Below are 19,023 nucleotides of genomic sequence, written 5' to 3'. Positions count from 1 at the left end.
AACAACTTTTATTTTAAGAATGCAAAAATCAGCATCATCACAAAACAAATTATAGGTTGAAAAGTATAGACTTTGCTCTAATTTAATCATTTTTGCTATGATGGATACTCCTTTTTTTCCTTTTAGTTAATAATTTCTAATTCTGTGGCTATGCTTTATAAGTTGACATTTAACCACAGAAGAATGTACTTATAGAGATGCCATAAGCCAGAAATAACTGCCTGCACATATCAGCCAGCTGCCATCCTAAGGCATGTATATGCTCTGAAGGGGAACGCCCTATTGCCTCACCTTCTCACCTGTCACTTGAGGCACTCGAGTATTTATCATCAGTATTAGACTCTAAAAATTTAAGATCAGTGAATATTTTGAATGTCCCCTCCCTCCCAAATACTGCACTGTACCAACAGAATACAATATCACCAAATTCCCACGGCAGGAGGAAGAACATCTTTCTACCCCTCCCTTCCAGACCTCAGAGCTCTCTCCTCTGTATTTGTTCAAGTCTATCCTCTAGTGCCTAAATGGACTTTTTGGCATCAAAGTTGCCCTAACTAAATACAAATAAACGAGAAGAAAAAAATAAGCTTAATTATGTGGTCATCACAGTCATAAAACAATATCTACAATATGTATTCGACACGGGAAAGATGCTTAACATACACACACTCTTATCTTCACAACATCCCTATGGGACAAAAAGATAAGGGCAAGGAATTGAGGAACGAAAATTGATACCATAGCATAGTCTAACCACTATGTTATATCACTAATATAGCATACCCCACCCAACCAAAAAAAAATCAAAAAAACTACTACAAAAAAATCAGAAAAATTATAGCATAGATCTGTTGCAATAATAAATAACCCTCAATATCAGGAATTCATTTGATATATATTTGGCTAGCACTTTTTACCACAATTTGGTATTGTTTCTTTTGTTTCACCATTCAAAAGAGAGAGAGAGAAAAAAAAAAACCTTTGACACCATTCATATACTTAAAGAGAATTTTTAAGTCCTCTTCAACCTGCTCTTTGTGACCTACACAAATTAAATATTTTAGATATTCCTAAATGGGCTTGTTTTACAAGCCTGCATTTTCTTTAAAATATTTACAGGTTCTTTATTTACCTTTATGGATCTCAAAAGGAATAAAACCAGGAGCCTACCTACAGATCCTTCTATCATATTGAATTTTGTCCCTTTTATTAATTTAGTCCCTCAATCATTTAGCTCATCAAACCTCCTGATTATATCTGTAAGAGTCCTACTGCAAAAATATATATATATATATTCCTACTGCCCCTTTCTGTTTGATAGTTTCCATTTTCCACAAAATAACCTAAGTTCCGTCCCCAAAATCACTTGTGAAAGTGATAAAACTGCACTGAATATGGAAGCAAGCCCTGCAAAGTGACAATTACACTGATACACAAAAACTAAACTATGCACCAAGCTGCAGGGGAGGGGGGACATTATCTCAATGTATTTCTTATTTCTTCAGATCTCACTTTTTATTTCTTTTAAGCAGGAGTGCAGGAGAAACTGTGAGCCTTAACTTTGCGTTTCAGGCCCTTGAGCACCTTAAACTTCCCTGTTCAGTTCCCTCCTCTGGGAAGACAATGATGTGTACCTTGTAGAGTGGCTCTGAAAATGAAGATTATGATATTAGACATTTATCACAGCACCTGTCATATAAGTGTTTAATTAATGGTAACTACAATAATATGTATTATTTGGGATAAAAATGTGTAAATTAGAGACAAGCAAAATCTTTATTTAGCTTTGTTTCTAACAGCAGGTTGTTAATGAGACCAAGGCCATGAATTTGAGTTATTTATACATGAACAGACTATACTCTTCACTTGGACAGTTGTCTTGAAACATATGCAATAATAGGGAAGGAGGTATGTAAGGGGGCGGAAATGAAGGTGAATCATAGCAACCTAAAATATTAGCCATATTAGTGAAGAGTAAGTAGTATCATCTCTACCAATGGCAGAATAGTTTTTGAAAATGTTTTATATTCTATCTTCCTCTATTAAAAAAAGGCTATGTCCCCAAATCTGGAACAAATCTATACTTTACTGCTTTGCTAACAAATAGCTTGAAGGCATAGTCTCTCTGAGTAAGACAGAGTTTAGAGGGAGCATGGAGTTCAGGTATTGGTGGATTTTCAGAAGTTGGAATATTTAGGGGTTCATTGACCTTGAACTAAGGTTACTTGTGTGAGACTGTTGCTGATTGCCTAACTTTCAAGTGCAGTTTCCAAAGCAAGCTGCCATTAACTAATTACAAGTTTAAAAGAAGTTCTAATTGGTGATTACTTATTGCTGTGGCCAAAGGACAGTTAGACCTTTACTCAGCAGGTAAGAACTTTTTATTCACATTGCCATTATTGAGTACTTACTGTGTACCAGCAATATGCTGAATGTATTACGGTATATTTTTTAATCCTCATAATATTCTGTGAAGCACTTATTATTATCTACAGTTTTTACATGATAAGCAAAGCACTTAGATAACTTACATAAGATTGCATAACTAAAAAATGACAGAGCAAAGTATAAAACCCAGGTTCCTCTGACTCCAAAGACTGTGTTACCTGTACTGCTCTATTAAACTTTTTAATTAACTCCCGGTATTTCTATAACACTTCACTCCCATAATTTTGTCACTTCAAGAATGTCATGCAAATAAAAGTACATAGTATCATACAATAACCGTTGGGGTTGGCTTTTTTTAACTCAGTATACTTCAGGTTGCTGTGTATATCCACAGTTTCTTCCTTTTTGTTGCCGATTAGTATTCCAAGGTATGGATGTATCACAAATGTTTTAACCACTCACCCATTGAAGGAAGCCTAGATTTCTAGTTTGGGGCTATTATGGAGAAATTTTCTCTAAACACTCATGGACAGATTTTTGCATGAACTTAAGTCTTTCTAAGTCTCTGGGATAAATGCCCAGGAATGTAATTGCTGGATCATATGGTACTTATATGTTTAGTTATTTTTGTTGTTGTTTTATCTTAGTTTTGTTTTTTTAATATATTTTTATTGATTTCATAGAGGAAGGGAGAGGGAGAGATAGAAGCATTAATGATGAAAAAGAATCATTGATTGGCTGCCTCCTGCATGCTCCCTACTGGGAATTGAGCCCACAACCCGGGCATGTGCACTTGACCGGAATCAAATGCAGGCCGGTGCTCTATGACTGAGCCAAACCAACTAGGGCTGCATGTTTAGTTTTTTGTTTGTTTATTTGTTTGTTTATTTTTAAGGAATTGCCAAATATTTTTCCAAAGTGGCTCTACCATTTTACATTTCCTGCAGCAGACTGTGAGTGATCCAGTTTCTCATCATTTTCAGCATTTGTTGTTGTCACTATGTTTGCTTTTAGACATTCTGATAAATGAGTAGTAATATCTCATTGGGGTTTTAATTTGAAATTCTCTAATAGCTAACAATGTTAAACATCTTTTCATGTGCTTATTTGCTGCCATCTGTATGTCCACTTTGGTGAAATATCTCTTTGTGTCTTTTGACCATTATTCTAAATGAATTGTTTAATCTCTTACTATCGAGTTTTGAGAGGTTTTCTTTTAATATATTCTAGATACTGTCTTTTGTCAAATATGTGGTTTGCTAATATGCTCTCAAACTTTATAGCTTGTTGTCTCGTCCTCCTAACATTTTACATTTAAATCTATAATCTATTTTGAGTTAGTTTTTATGTAAGATGTAGAGACACAGGTCACAGTTCATTTATATTGTCTGTGGATGTCCCATTGTGCCAGTATCATTTGTTGAAAAGGCTCTCTTTCATCCATTGAATTGCTTTTGCACCTTTGCCAAAAATCTTTTCTTGGAGGTCTATTTATGGGTCCTCTGATTCATTCCATTTATCTATATGTCTGTCCCTCTGCCAATATCACACATAATAATCGTGAAATCAGCCTGATTCTTCTTACTTTATTCTTCTTTTTCAAAATTGTGTTAGCTATTCTAGCTTCATTGGCTTTTTTTTGGTGATTATGATTATCTTTATTTAAATGTGAAAGATAGATTTTCTTTTCTTTATTGATTAAGGTATTCCATATGTGTCCTTATACCATTATCCCCCATGCCCCTCACTCATGCTCTCACCCCCCTGGTGTCTGTGCCAATTGGTTATGCTTATATGCATGCATACAAGTCCTTTGGTTGATCTCTCCCCCTTACTCCCACCCACCCCTATCTTCCCTCTGAGGTTTGATGGTCTGATCGATGCTTCTCTGTCTCTAGATCTCTTTTTGTTCATCAGTTTATGTTGTTCATTATATTCCACAAATGAGTGAGATCATGTGATATTTATCTTTCTCTGACTGGCTTATTTCACTTAGCATAATGCTCTCCAGTTCCATCCATGCTGTTGCAATTGGTAAGAATTCCTTCTTTTTTACGGCAGCATAGCATTCCATTGTGTAGATGTACCACAGTTGTTGTTTTTTGTTGTTTTTGTTTTGTTTTGTTTTGTTTTTTATTGCTTAAAGTATTACAAAGAATATGTCTCCTTTTTTTTCCCCCGCCCTTGACAATCCCCTGGCCTCCCCTACCCCCAGTGTCTTATGTCCATTGGTTATGCTTATATGCATGCATACAAGTCCTTCGGCTGATCTCTTACCCACTCCACTTCTGCCCCCCCCATCCTCCCCCGCCTTCCTGCTATAGTTTGACAGTCTGTTCAAGGCAGCTCTGCCTCTGTATCTATTTTTGTTCATAAGTTTATAATGGTCTTTATTATCCAGAAATGAGTGAGATCATGTGGTATTTTTCCTTCATTGACTGGCTTATTTCACTTAGCATAATGCTCTCCAGTTCCATCCATGCTGTTGCAAATGGTAAGAGTTCCTTCTTTTTTACAGCAGCATAGTATTCCATCGTGTAGATGTACCACAGTTTTCTAATCCACAGTTTTTTTTAATCCATTCATCTGCTGATGGGCACTCAGGCTGTTTCCAAATCTTAGCTATGGTAAACTGTGTTGCTATGAACATAGGAGTTCATATATCCTTTCTGATTGGTGATTCTAGTTTCTTGGGATATATTCCTAGAAGTGGGATTACTGGGTCAAATGGGAGTTCCATTTTTAGTTTTTTGAGGAAATTCCATACTGTTCTCCACAGTGGCTGCACCAGTCTGCATTCCCACCAGCAGTGCATGAGGGTTCCTTTTTCTTCACATCCTCGCCAGCACTTGTTCTTTATTGATTTGTTGATGATAGCCATTTTGACAGGTGTGAAATGGTGCCTCATTGTCATTTTGATTTGCATCTCTCAGATGATTAGTGACTTTGAGCATGTTTTCATATGTCTCTTGGCCTTCCTTATGTCTTCTTTCAAAAAGTATCCATTTAGGTCCGTTGCCCATTTTTTGATTGTGTTGTTTATCTTCCTTTTGTTAAGTTGTATGAGTTCTCTTTATAAAGTTTAGAATAGAATATACATATAAAGAAATATACACTAAGTAGCCAGATTATTATGGCCATCCCATCAGTACTTCGTTGGGCCACCTTTTGCCTTTAATACTGCAGCGATTCTTCTTGGCATTAACTCCACAAGATGTTGAAAGGTGATGCGAGGAATCTGACACCATGCCTGATGAATAGCACTGTCCAGTTCTGTGAGATTTGATGGTTGTGGAACCAGCTGCCTGATGGCTCTTTTAACTTCGTCCCACAAATGTTCAATTGGATTGAGATCTGGTGATTGTGGGGGCCACCTAAGCAAGGTAAAGTCTCCCTCATGTTCTAGAAACCATTCCGACACATTACAAGCACCGTGGCATGGCTCATTGTCTTGTTGAAAGAAGTCAACTCCATTGGGATACGCCATCAACATGTAGGATGAACTTGATCAGCAATGATACTTAGGTATGTTGTGCTATTCAGACATTTATAATGATCTGTCCCTCTAGCAACTTCAGTGCGAAATTATAGCTAATTTGCCTACAAACATCAGGTGCAGGTGGTCATAATAATCTAGCCACTCAGTGTATATATAAAGATTTTAGATATATATACACACATATATCTTTCTAGGGTTTTGATAGAAATTTGTTAAACCTGTGTATCAATTTGGAAAGAATTGACATCTTTACTGTGTTGTCTTCCAACCCATAAATATGTCTCTCCATTTATTTGTGTTTGATATCTTTCTTCTGGATTGTGTAGTTTTCAGCATATAAATCTTATAAAAGCTTTGTTTGATTTATACCTAAATATTTTACTTTTTTTGAGTTACTGTGCATGGTATTGCACTTAAATTTTTTTTTTAATATATTTTATTGATTTTTTACAGAGAGGAAGGGAGAGAGAGAGAGAGTCAGAAACATCGATGAGAGAGAAACATCGATCAGCCGCCTCCTGCACATCTCCTACTGGGGATGTGCCCGCAACCCAGGTACATGCCCTTGACCGGAATCGAACCCGGGACCCTTCAGTCCGCAGGCCGACGCTCCATCCACTGAGCCAAACCGGTTTTGGCAGCACTTAAATTTTGGTGTCTGCATTTCATTGCTAACATACATAAACACACCTGTAACTTTGCTGAATTTATTTGTTAATTCTAGGAATTTTTTTGGTGATTCTTTTGGGTTTTCTATGTAGACAATCAGGTAACCTGTAAATAAGGACATTTAATTTCTTCCTCTCCATCTGTATGCCTGTTATTGCCTTCTCTTGTCTTATTCTACTGACTAGAACTTCCAGCATTCTGCTGAATAAGAGTGGTGAGTGTGGACATCTGTGCCTTGTTCTTGATCTTGGGGAAGAAGGATCCACTTTTTTCCCATAAGTTTTAAGTTAGCTTTATGGTTTTGGTAGATGTTCTTTATCAGGTAGAGGAAGTGCTACTCCATTTCTATATTTCTGAGTTTTTATCACAAATGGATGCTAAATTTTGTCAAATATATTCTGCTTCCATTGATATGATCGCATAATTTTTCTTCTGTAGCCCATTAACATGTGCACTGCAGTTGTTGATTTTCAAATATTGAACATGCTTTGTATCGCTGGAATAAACTCCACTTGGGCATGGAGTTCAAATATTGCTAAATTTCATTTGCCAACATTTTGTTAAGGATTTTTGTATTTATATTCATAAATGGTAGTGCTCTATAGTTTTCTTTCTTCCTTTTTTTTTTTTTACTGTCCTTATCAGGTTTTGTTATTGAGGTAATACTACCAGCTTCATGAAATAAAGTGGACATGTCCCCTCCTCTTCTATTATCTGGAAGAGAGAGTGTAGAATTGGTGTTAATTCTTATCTAAATGTTTGGTAAAATTCTCCTGTCCAACCATCTGTACCTGGAGATATCTTTCCTGGGGATTTTTAAATTCCATATTCCATCCCTGATGGTTGCAGGGCTTTTCAAATTATATATTTCATATTGGGTGAGTTACAGTAGTTTGTGCTTTTAAAGTGGCCCATTTTGTATAAGTTGTCAAATTTGTGCATAGCATTATTTGTAGTATTACTTTGTTACCCTTATGATGTTTGCAGGATCTGTAGTAATAATCCTGATTTTGCTAATTTGTGTTTTCTTTTTTCTTTCTTATTCAATCTTGCTAGAAGTGATCTTTCCAAAGAATCAGCTTTTTGTTTCTTTTTTTTTTCTGTTACTCATTTTCAATTTCATTGATCTCTGATATTATTATTACTTCCTTCTTTCTTCTTGCTTGGGGTTTATTTGGCTTCTCTTTTTCTAGGCTCTTGAGATAGGATTTTAATTATTGATCTGAGGCACACACAAAAAACGTATTACTATTGCTAGGTGGAAATTAACGTTCTAAGTTCCCAGATGGCCTCCACTGGTACCTCAGGGAAGGTAGCCTCATTACTAGACCCTCTCTAACCATTCTACTGGGAAAGTAGAAGGGTGCCTCATTACTGCTGGGTGGGAGAGTAAGTCCTTGCTCCTTGTGCTCTCCAGTGACACCATGGGGTTTGGGGAGGGGCTCCCTGCTGGCCAAAGGGGATGAATGCAGTGGCCTTCTCTGATAGTACACCAGCAGGAGTGCTGATGTGCCTTGTTGCATCCTTATGAGGGTAGAAGTGTAGGATCCCCACTTGGACTTTGTGGGGCTACAGTGTTTTTCCACTGGTTACATATAGTAGGGCTGTCACTATCAAAGTTTTCTACCCCTTTTTTATGGTCTTTTGGCTAGACAGGATAGGCTTTTGCTGAGGCTTTTCTTATCTGTACCTTCAGGTTACCTGCTTCTTCAGCTCCAAGTCTGGGATATACAACAGAAAAATAAAACTCAATGAATTCACCACTATGCATTTACTTGGTCCCTATGTCCCTAGCTGATCTGCTGTTTTCTGTCTACTTTCCAGAATTTTCTTATATTTGTTTATATATAATGTCCAGGGTTTTTTGTTTTTCTTCATGGAGAGACTAGAAAGTATGCATACTCAATCTACCAGGAAGCAGAAGTCCTACTGCCTCAATTTTTAAAACTTAACCTGCATGTTAAAAAGGAGAACATACAGAATACATGATGTAAATAGAAAGGGACAGGGCTTTTTGTTGTTTTACAAAATTACTATAACTAACTCATTTCAATGAGTGCTGCTGATATCTTGAAATCAATGACTGAATTATCCTTTATAGATGATTCTGTGTGTTGAAATTGCTCCCAAACATTTTTGGACTCTTTTGGATGTAATTTTAGAAGTTGATTGTGGCCAGTTGCATATTCTTAGTGGCATAAATTGTCATCCTTTGAGGCTGTGTTTGACTTTTGGAAGGAACCCTAAAATGGTTAGAGTCAAGATAGGTGGTAAGACAAATGACCAAATTGGGTAATACACTTCTCAGTCTAACACCGTTTTCTAAGAGAACAGTGTGAACCAAAGTATTGTTGTCATGAGAAAGTCATTTCTTTTATATCATACAAAACCTCCCACACACTTTAAAGGTAGCAAAATCAACATTTCTTTTCTGTGGTGTTGACAGTAATGTTTCCTTGGATCCAATGGATATTGGAGTTTTTCCTTGTAAACATACACTTTGACAGTATTTTGTTCAGGTCAACTTGAAAACACCACGTTCCATCACTATTCTCCTCAAATACATGTTATTTTGTCCAACTTCCCCTTGAAAATTCAAAACAAATGTCAAATCTTCTCTATTTCTTTTTATCATTCAGAATGTGTAGCACAGGCTTTACAGAAACCTTTTTGTTCAAACTCCCCTTCAGTATGAGTCAGTGTTCTCATAGCTAACCCCTCTGCCTGAATAAATGCCAGCTCTGACATTTTCTGCATTTTCATCAGTCCTTTGTACTTCACCGTGAGCACCTTATTACCTTTCTTAAGCCTTCGTGTCAGTCAGAAAAACTTCCTCATCACCGTCTCTTCACACCGTAATTGTTCTTTTAGATATCTTGTGTCCTGTATGTCTGTTTAACTTCACACAAAACTTAGTGTTAATTCTTTGCTTTCTATAGCTGTCATTCCCATCCTCTGCAGTGTATAGTCCAAACACAGACTGAAAAAAACTGCTGCTGATGCGAACAGAATCGTTACAGGTGTTTCCTCCAACCCACGTTGTATTTTTCCAAGCCATATAAGAACACGAGCTCTGTCACTTCATAATCATAGGAAGATTGCTAAGTGCACAGAGCATCAGCCTATTTGCTTAACTATACAGCTCTAAGTCCCATCCATAGGATCTAAAATAAGTGATAGACCTAAATCAGTAAGTAGGAATGGCCCTTTGGCAAATTAAAGAGCTGCTAAAGATTTTAATGTATTCATCCTCAACAACCTGATCCTCTGTTCCTTCACATGGCTCCTTTTCAATAGTTCACTATGATAGTCATAGTCAGACAGCCTGTGTTCAGACCCTGGTCCTGCCAGTTTACCGGTTGGCAGATGACTTCGGAAAGTTACTTAACCTCTCCAAGCCCCAGTTTTCTCCTCAATATAATTGGATAATAATAATAATAATTATCTCTAATGCTGTTACAAGGATCAAAGGAGATAATACACGTAAGTTTTAGCACATTGCTTGGCACCTAGTGTTTGGATGACAGCTATTATTTATGAAATGCCAGTCATTAAAGATGGCAACTAGGATATGGTGTTTGCCCTCAAGTTCCAAATCGAAACAAAATTCTGAGCTCAAACTGTCCCATCAGAAGGAAAAAATAAACCAAAAAAAAAATCTAAAGACTATTACAGTTTTATAATATATAGAATGAATTTTGTACCCATGGATAGACCATTACCAGAATATTCTAATCAATGAAGTGATTGTTAAGGGGTCATTATTGATTTTCTCAGGCAGATTACATGTTTTGGAACTCCAGCTATATGCTATCTCTCTCTAAGTTTTTCTGGGTGTTAAAAATGCTTTGTCTATGTGATCACTTCCTGTGTGTCCACTGACTCAAGCACTGACTGAAGATCCATGAATATTATGCCAGTGGAGGTGAGAAGCAGGTATAAATGTAAAACCAATGGACTGTTCAGAAGCCAGGCCAGTAAGCCTAAGCCAGCCTATAATCCCAGCTCCTCGAACTCCAGGAAATACTTTGCTCTAACTAACTCAGCAGGCCAGTGACTTAGCAGCTCACAGTGTGATACTGTGTTTATCATGGCTTTTCTCTTTTCCCATACAAGAGAACGTGAAATTCCACAGAGGTAGGAGAGAATTCAATTTGCAGTAAGGAAAAACGACCAGAGGGGTGTTCAGTCTTCTAGGATGGCTGAAAAGGGAATAGATTTCATCAAGAAATACACATTTGCCCTCTACGTGGTTATCTCAGTTGTGTTGGTGTACTGTTGTGGTCACTGGTTAATTGTGTTGGCCAGTGCTGGATTGATTGCTAACTGTTTTTCACTATGCTGGGATAGTCTGAAACTTTTTTTTCCATCTTTTCCTCAAGATTCTCATACTAAATATCTTTGCTGGTTTTTGATGTAAAAAACTGTACATGATACCAAGACAACCAGTTAAACACCTAAAAAAATATAATCAAATGGTTATTTCCTTTGCTCTACATATGGCCAAATAATAATTTTTGAGTATTTTCTTCGCTCAATTACCTCTTGTTTGGAATCAAGAAATATGCCTTTCATCTCCTTCAAATGATTTTCCATGATCACTGTCATTTCCTGATGTCTCTTAAAAAATAAAATGAACCTCTTCATTGACTACTTGCTTAAAATTATTCTTTTATTCCTCCAACCTGACCTTTTCATAGTAATCAAAACCTTGATTAGGCAGGAAAATTCACAGGCTTTCTTAGCTAATGAATTCTAAGGTGAAATTCATTTTTGAGTTCCAAATTACCCAACCTTAAAAGATCAACAAGAAAGAAAATGAATTCGTGAAGTAAACCCTCAGATCCTTCCATAATGATGAGTGAGGTGCCAACCACAGCACTATACTAATACATATGCTTAAAAGTATTTATGATAAGCTTTCATTTCTCATGTTAAACTTCCATGTTAAGCCCTACCTGATATTAAAAGACAGATTCTTGATTACCAGCTCATAAACAGATCTGGTTGCTTGGTAGAAAAAATATCAGGTAGAGTGACTGAAGGAGCTGATGCTAGAAAGAAGGTGAAAAAATAGGAGTGAACAAAAGAGCAGGGGTTCGCACCGTATCATTCAAAGATGGGAGGCCAGAGTGAGCATGCCCTCTGGCCTCCATAACTGCCTTTAAGGACTAAGAAATGATCACTTTACTGATGAATCTCTGAAAGCTCAACATGAGGTGATCTCCTTACAGAGTTCACTCTGAAGACCCTTCCAGATCTAGTGCCTCCACAGACTATAGATACTCACAGTAATTTATCTCATGATTAATTTTTAATGTAACTTAAAGATTCCCAAAACCATACTGTTGATTCCATTTTATTTTATTTTTGAATGTCAAAACACAATTTTTTTAGTTTTCTTTAAGTAATACTCTTGATTTTAAAAATGCAGAAAATCAATAAATATTGACTATACTCATGTAAGCAATATCACTAAGCACTTGTGGCATAAAGGTTCCATATATTACATCTCTCTCCCTGGTATATTTCAAAATAAAATGCCATATGAAACCTGACTTTATTTTTAAGTAGTGACTTCTTTTTCTTGGACTGAATTTTGTTCCCTTAAAATTGAAGTTAAAATAAACTTTGGCAAGCCACCAGCTGACTGAGAATGTATTTAATGCAACCTTGCTCCAATATTAACATTTTCACAAACCATAGTAGGCGGCCCCTTGCTGTCTTTTCATTATCTTTTCCAGCCATGGCTGCAAGCCCAAATGATGCCACTTTACCAAAAAGGTATCTGTACGTGTTTTCTACTTTAATCACATCCTTTCAACACCACGAATCGTCATCTGACAGATTATCTTCTCCACAGGCAGGCAGCCATATCCAGACCTTGATGGGGTCCCAAAGCCTTCAGCATCGTAGCCGGGAGCAGCAGCCATATGAGGGAAATATAAACAAAGTGACCATCCAGCAGTTCCAGTCACCATTGCCTATTCAGATCCCCTCTTCACAGGCCACCCGGGGACCTCAGCCTGGACGGTGCTTAATTCAAACTAAAGGGCAAAGGAGTATGGATGGCTATCCAGAGCAGGTGAGAAGAGATTTCACAATTGATGAATTTTCAGGAAATCCCAATGAATCCATGGTTTGTCTTCCCTCATTAATGTAGTCTGGGACACATTAATGCTGTCACCATGTTGAGTAGAGTGCAACACACTATTTTATCATTATTTTTAGTGGTTAAAGACACCTACCTATAGGAGTTGTGGTTGGTAAAATGTCCATTTTACATAAAGCAAAACTGATGGATCGGAACAGTTTTTCTGATTTATCCTACACCCTCCTCTCCCCACTCCCCACTCCAGTTTAACTCTACAGCACGGCATTGGGATCTTACAAAGAGCTTCAGTGGACTAGGTGTGGTTACCAAGGCCTCTGGTGAAACTGACTGTGTGAAACATAAACTGTATATTCCTCTCTATTTGTGGCATCGTTTTTTATTTTTTTAAAAATATATTTTATTGATTTTTCACAGAGAGGAAGGGAGAGGAATAGAGAGTTAGAAACATCGATGAGATGAGAAACATCGATCAGCTGCCTCCTGCACACTCCCCACTGGGGATGTGCTCCCAACCAAGGTACATGCCCTTGACTGGAATCGAACCTGGGACCCTTGAGTCCGCAGGCCGACTCTCTCCACTGAGCCAAACCGGTTAGGGCGGCATCGTTTTTTAAAAGTCCTATCTTCTGACTGTTGAATAGTACAGAGATAAAGTTTGCTATGAAGAAAATTAAAAACAACAGAAGGGAAACATTTCTGAAATGCTCCAAAAGATACTGATAAATGCCATGTAGCACAAAAAGAATTGCTGCTCTTCCGACCTATCTAAAAGTAGAATTTGCTTTTCCATTATAAAGACCTGTTTTCTTCCTCAGGACCGGAACACGGAATAAGATTTCACCTACTTAGTTACATTAAGCTTAAAAAGTAAGACATTAAGATCTTAATGTTCATATAAAATTAATGTATCTTTTTTTGATAATTCAGATAATTAGGCAAAGCTGATTTTGCCCACTGACTTCACTAAATCTTTAATATGGTATATAAAGGTTTCACTTTATTATTAACTCAAAGCTTCACATATTATCCACCTTATTTTCTGAATGTATCAGACAAGATTATCTTCATTTTCTAGTTTTTCCCTTTCTGTTGTTAAGAGCCATTTATTATTTGGATCTCAATGGTCTAGACAGGTCCTCTATTTCTTAATACCCTCTTAAAGCTGAGATTATGTATTAATCATTCTCTGAATTATAGATATTTTTTAAAATATTTTTTTCTCTATCCCGCCTTGATCTAGGCCAAGTGTTTGATTTAAGGGAAAATATATCAGACAGGTGCCTTTAATGAGGTAATGATGTGAGGCTTTTAATTCTTCAGAGATTCTAAAAAGTTAATGAAGTTTTAAATTATGCTTTATTAAAGACATCTAGAAGGTTAAAAATTGCTCATATCTTCTCCCTCACAAATATTATAACCTCAGCTTCATTCTCTGACTTGGTTAGTCCTAATAGCAGCTATGTGTTTGTTTTCTGTGAGAATCAATGCATTTAAAAATTCACTGAAACAATAAAGATTTATATTTTTAAAAATTCATCGAGATCAATGCCCTCTATTTTCACCTACCTTGAATAGTAAGTTTAGTATTAGCGTGCACTTACTCTGAACACTCTAAATTTAAAGACTATTTTTACATTATCCCTCCAATAACACAAACATTGTATAGTTTGACTAATGAGAGGATTATTAGTTTTAAAGTTTATGTGTTTGTTCAAGTTATTTATTTGGCAGGGAGGGGAGGAAGGGAGAAGGAGAGAGAGAAAAACATCCATGTGAGAGGGAAGCATCTACTGACTGCCTCCTGCATGCCCCCTGCTGGCGATTGAGTCCAAAACCCAGGCATGTGCCCTGACCTGGAATTGAACCAGCAACATTTTGGTGCACGGGACCAAACCAACTGAACCACACCAGCCAGGGTATTGCTTATTAAATGTAAAACATCATGATTCAGAGTTTGTATTTAGAGTCCATTGCAAGTGTTTTGACTCACCCCCTCTAGAAATATCAGGTGCCTTTCAAACTGAGAAGTAAACACTGAAACATTCTATAGAAGGCACTTAAGTATGAAAAAAGCCCTGACTTAGAAGAGCCCCACATTTGGTTTAATGCTCTGCTGTCTCCAACTTTTAATGCTTAATAATCTTTGAACAGAGAGCCTCACATTTACATTTTGCACCAGGACCCAACAATTATAGAGCTGATACCGCTTATACGTACTCTTTCATTTAATCCTCACAGTAATCTTATTTTCTTTTTACAAATGAATAATCCAGGGTACAGAGAAAATAAGTAACTTGTGAAAAATATAATTGGTCACGCTGTAATTTTAACCCAGGTGTACCTAACCCAAAGCCCAAATTCTTTGTCCAAACCTTCCTATTAAGTTAGCAACAAACCCAGCCAGTGTGCCCCAATGGCTGAGTGTCGACCTATGAACAAGGAGATCATGGTTCGATTCCCAGACAGGGCACATGCCTGGGTTTCAGGCTGGATCCCCACTGGGGGGCATGCAGGAGGCAGCCAGCAAAAGATTCTCTCTAATCATTGATGTTTCTATCTCTTGCTCCCTCTGCCTTCCTCTATAAAATTAATTTTTAAAAACATATTTAAAAATAAAATAAATTAGTGCATGATCTAAGATACTGCCTGTTGTGTCACAGACCAGAAGTTTCAAGTGAAGTCACATGATGAAAACAGACTCTGAAAGAAGCAAATGCACCACTGACTGTCGGCTGCTGCTTATATCTTCATTCATTGTTTTCAATATCTTAGTGAAAAACTGAAATGCTGACTCTCACTAAATAAGCTACTTATTAGCCTCCTAGATCTGACTTTTTGCTAGAACACTGCATTTCCCCTTTGATAATTCTCTTCAGTTTCTGACCGCATCTTGGCTGTGAGATATTCTCTCATCTTTTCATGGCCCCTTTGGGCCTTCCCAGGCAGGTGGAACTCTTTATATGTGAGATGAATACTCTCTCTGACATGCTTTATGGGACACAACAGTCACAACACAACCTATTAGCCATACCACAATATGCCCAAGGGTAGTCTGGCTTCAGATAAGAATTTATGGTTGTCACATTTATAAAATCACAGTGTCATCTTTATTATTTCTAATATTAAAAAATATATTGAGGCAGTTCTTCATCTAGTTGGCACATGTGAAATTTATTTCCTTAGATTTTTAGTGCCTTCCAGATTGACAATAATATAAAATGGATATAGTCACTACCTTGCAGGAGAAGGACTAGGAAGTATTCGCAACAATTTACTTTATAAGTAAATATGTTGCATAAGTTTCCTTTCAGCTTTTTTAGTGGCCTGGGGAAATATACCTTCTATATATTACATTGTGCAATATAAAATTTTTATATTAGAAAGAAATAACCTAAATCTTAAATAATCTAATTAGAAATGCACAGAAATATGGGAAAACACAAAGATAGTATATTTAAATCATGTAAGTTCCATTCTTCTCATTTTTTAATCTATATACTAGTAATAAAAGCTTAAGCGATCATTACGGCGGAACGGCCAGAACGACTGGTCGCTATGATGCACACTGACCACCAGGGGGCAAATGCTCAATGCAGGAGCTACCCCCTGGCGGTCAGTGCGCTCAGTCAGAGCCAGGCTCAGGGCTGGCAAGCGCAGCTGCCATGGCAGGAGCCTCTCCTGACTGCGCAGCAGCACTACTGAGAGGCAGCAGCAGGCGCAGCAGGCAGGATGAGCTCGAGAGGCGTGGCACCTGGCCCGAATCCAAGCTCCTCTCTGGCCACCTGCCACTTGGTGCACTGCTACATCCCCCAAGGGATCCCAGACTGCAAGAGGGATGTCCGACTGCTGGCAAAGGCCTGATCCTGGTGCCGTTCTCTGTAGAAGGCAGTCAGTCTGAACAACTCAGTGACTCAGGGAAGTGCAGGGAACTCGGGTGAGCCTGTCTCCACACTTGAATCACCCACTCAATGGTGTTCATAGGACAGACCCTGTGTCCCAGCCCGCGCACATGCAGCGGCTGCTGAAGCTCAAGCAGCAGGCCATGCAGCTGCAGAAGGCCATCCAGCCACAAGCCGGCAGTCGGACATCGCCCAAGGTGTCCCAGACTACAAGAGGGCACAGGCCAGGCTGAGGGAGATCCCTCCCCTGCACGAATTTTGTGCACCGGGCCTCTAGTTAACCAATAACCACCCAAAAAGGAATACAGGGTAAACTGGTATATTGAATAAAGCTAAAATATTCCTTGGAGCCGCATCAAGTTATCATATGCTCATATTTACAGACTGTGAGCCTTATAAATACAAAACTGTTATAAACTGTACTTTCTATCACAGCGTGATAACCAGTTTTTAAGAAATCTAGCTCAATTCAAGGAAAAGTTGTAATTAAACGTATCTTTAAAATAAAAATCTTAGAGAGTACTTCTGGCAATTGCAGTTTCCCATAAATTAGAAACTATTCATTACTGACTCTACCATAAAAGTTACATTAGCAGATAGTTTTTGCCTTTGTGTTGCAAGTGAACTGTGTAATACTTAAATGTTCCATTCATTATTATGAAATATGACAGTGAATTAAGAATAGTTCCATTAAATGGCCAAGCCTAATTGACCTAGCTCCTAAAGACTCACAATATGCTGATTAAGTCAGGAATAAGGCTCAAATTTGCCTTGAACCATCTAAAAGTTAGCAATTAAAGATACCTCAAAAATAAAAATATAGAGAGCATTTTGGGCATTTGCATTTGCCCATGAGCAAATTAATAGGCTATGCAAGATTGCTGGGGAAAACATCAAACTACTTAAGAAAATAAACATTTCCAATCATCTTTAAGAAAAGAGTTTTCTTAACAGTATGGAGTTTCCTCAAAAAAGTTAAAAATGGAACTCCCATTTGACCCAGTGATCCCACTTCTAGGAATGTATCCCAAAAAACCAGTAACACCAGTCAGAAAGGATATATGCACCCCTGTGTTCATAGCAGCACAATTCACCATAGCTAAGATTTGGAAATAGCCTAAGTGCCCATCAGCAAATGAATGGATTAAAGAACTATGGTACATCTACACAATGGAATACTATGCTGCTATAAAAAAGAAGGAATTTTTACCATTTGCAACAGCATGGATGGAACTGGAGCATTATGCTAAGCAAAATAAGCCAGTCAGAGAAAGATAAATATCACATGATCTCACTCATATGTGAGATATAACGATCAACATAAACTGATGAACAAAAATTGATACAGAGACAAGGGTCAGAGGAGGGAGGGAAGTAGAGATCAACCAAATAACTTGTATGCATGCATATTAGCATAACCAACAGACACAGAAACTGAGGCAGTGGGGGCTTGTGCTCAGGGGTGGGAGTGGCCAGGGGGTGTCAATCAGAGAAAAAGGAGACATATGGAAAACTTTAAACAATAAATAAATAAATAAATAAATAAATAAATAAATAAATAAATAGTTTTCTTTCTTTACGCAACCAAAGTTTTTGCCAACTGTGGGTTCTATGTCTTTCAGTCATCTGGGGGCCCCAATCTCATTACTCATAGAAAACTAGCATTTTCACTACAGACCACACACACATCCCCAACCCATGATCAGCAAGAATTCCTAAGTTTGTTATACAGTAGTTTTTGTAGATCATCCTGGTACTCATTTCCCTCCAATGGAATTCTTGATCTGCATTCGTTGTATCAATTCTTATAGTGACTATCATCCTTATTACAGTCTTATCTCAAGGTGGACCTGCTCCCAATGCCATCATTTTCCCATAGCTCTATGAAGCACGAGGATCTTGTGTTTAACAGACTTTCACTGATGGTTTTGGGTTTGGGAAGGTAATGTAGCACAGAATACTAAACTATTAGCCCTCCAGTCCTAGATATTTCCTGACTATTCCCTGTCACAAGTCGTTTCTCCGCGTTCTTGACCTCTTTCTTTTTCAGTGTTCTCTTTCTCCAAGACCCCTAATAGCTTTGCCAGAAACTGCTGCTAAATCCAAAACTCTTTTTACTGAGTATTTCCTTTTTTCTTTGTTTAACCCAAACTCAAGCTATGGCCAAAAGTTCTCCCCTTTCTCAAGCTAAAAGTCCCACTGATTCTAAACAAAGGAATTATCTACCAAGGAGATGAATTGTACTACTCACCTAGGAAGTGGTAGCAACTTAAAGAGCCATATTTTCCCCTAACTCTGCATTTGCAAATTTTCTTTTACTTACTTATACATCTTTTCAAATTAGTTAGAATATGTGTGCATTTAAAGTAGATAATTTAAATAATTCACAATCTTTTTGTTATAAGGCTTTTAATTTTTAAAAGCTGTTAATCAAAATTTAGTCTTGCACACAG

At 37.5% G+C, this 19,023-nt stretch overlaps 1 protein-coding gene across 1 annotated transcript in view; it reads left to right on the top strand.

Annotated features, from left to right (window-relative positions):
• Positions 1-19,023, top strand: part of LRRC7 (leucine rich repeat containing 7) — a 481,537-nt gene that overhangs the window by 425,724 nt on the left and 36,790 nt on the right. The window contains exon 24 of the mRNA XM_081085905.1: positions 12,420-12,641. Coding sequence (XP_080942031.1) covers positions 12,420-12,641 — 222 coding nt within the window. The remainder of the gene's footprint in view (positions 1-12,419; positions 12,642-19,023) is intronic.

Source organism: Myotis nattereri, assembly GCF_964212035.1.
Source record: "Myotis nattereri genome assembly, chromosome: 3".
Taxonomy (NCBI): Eukaryota; Metazoa; Chordata; class Mammalia; order Chiroptera; family Vespertilionidae; genus Myotis; species Myotis nattereri.
Note: the sequence above shows the minus strand (reverse complement) of the source record. Positions and strands in the feature narration are given on the sequence as shown.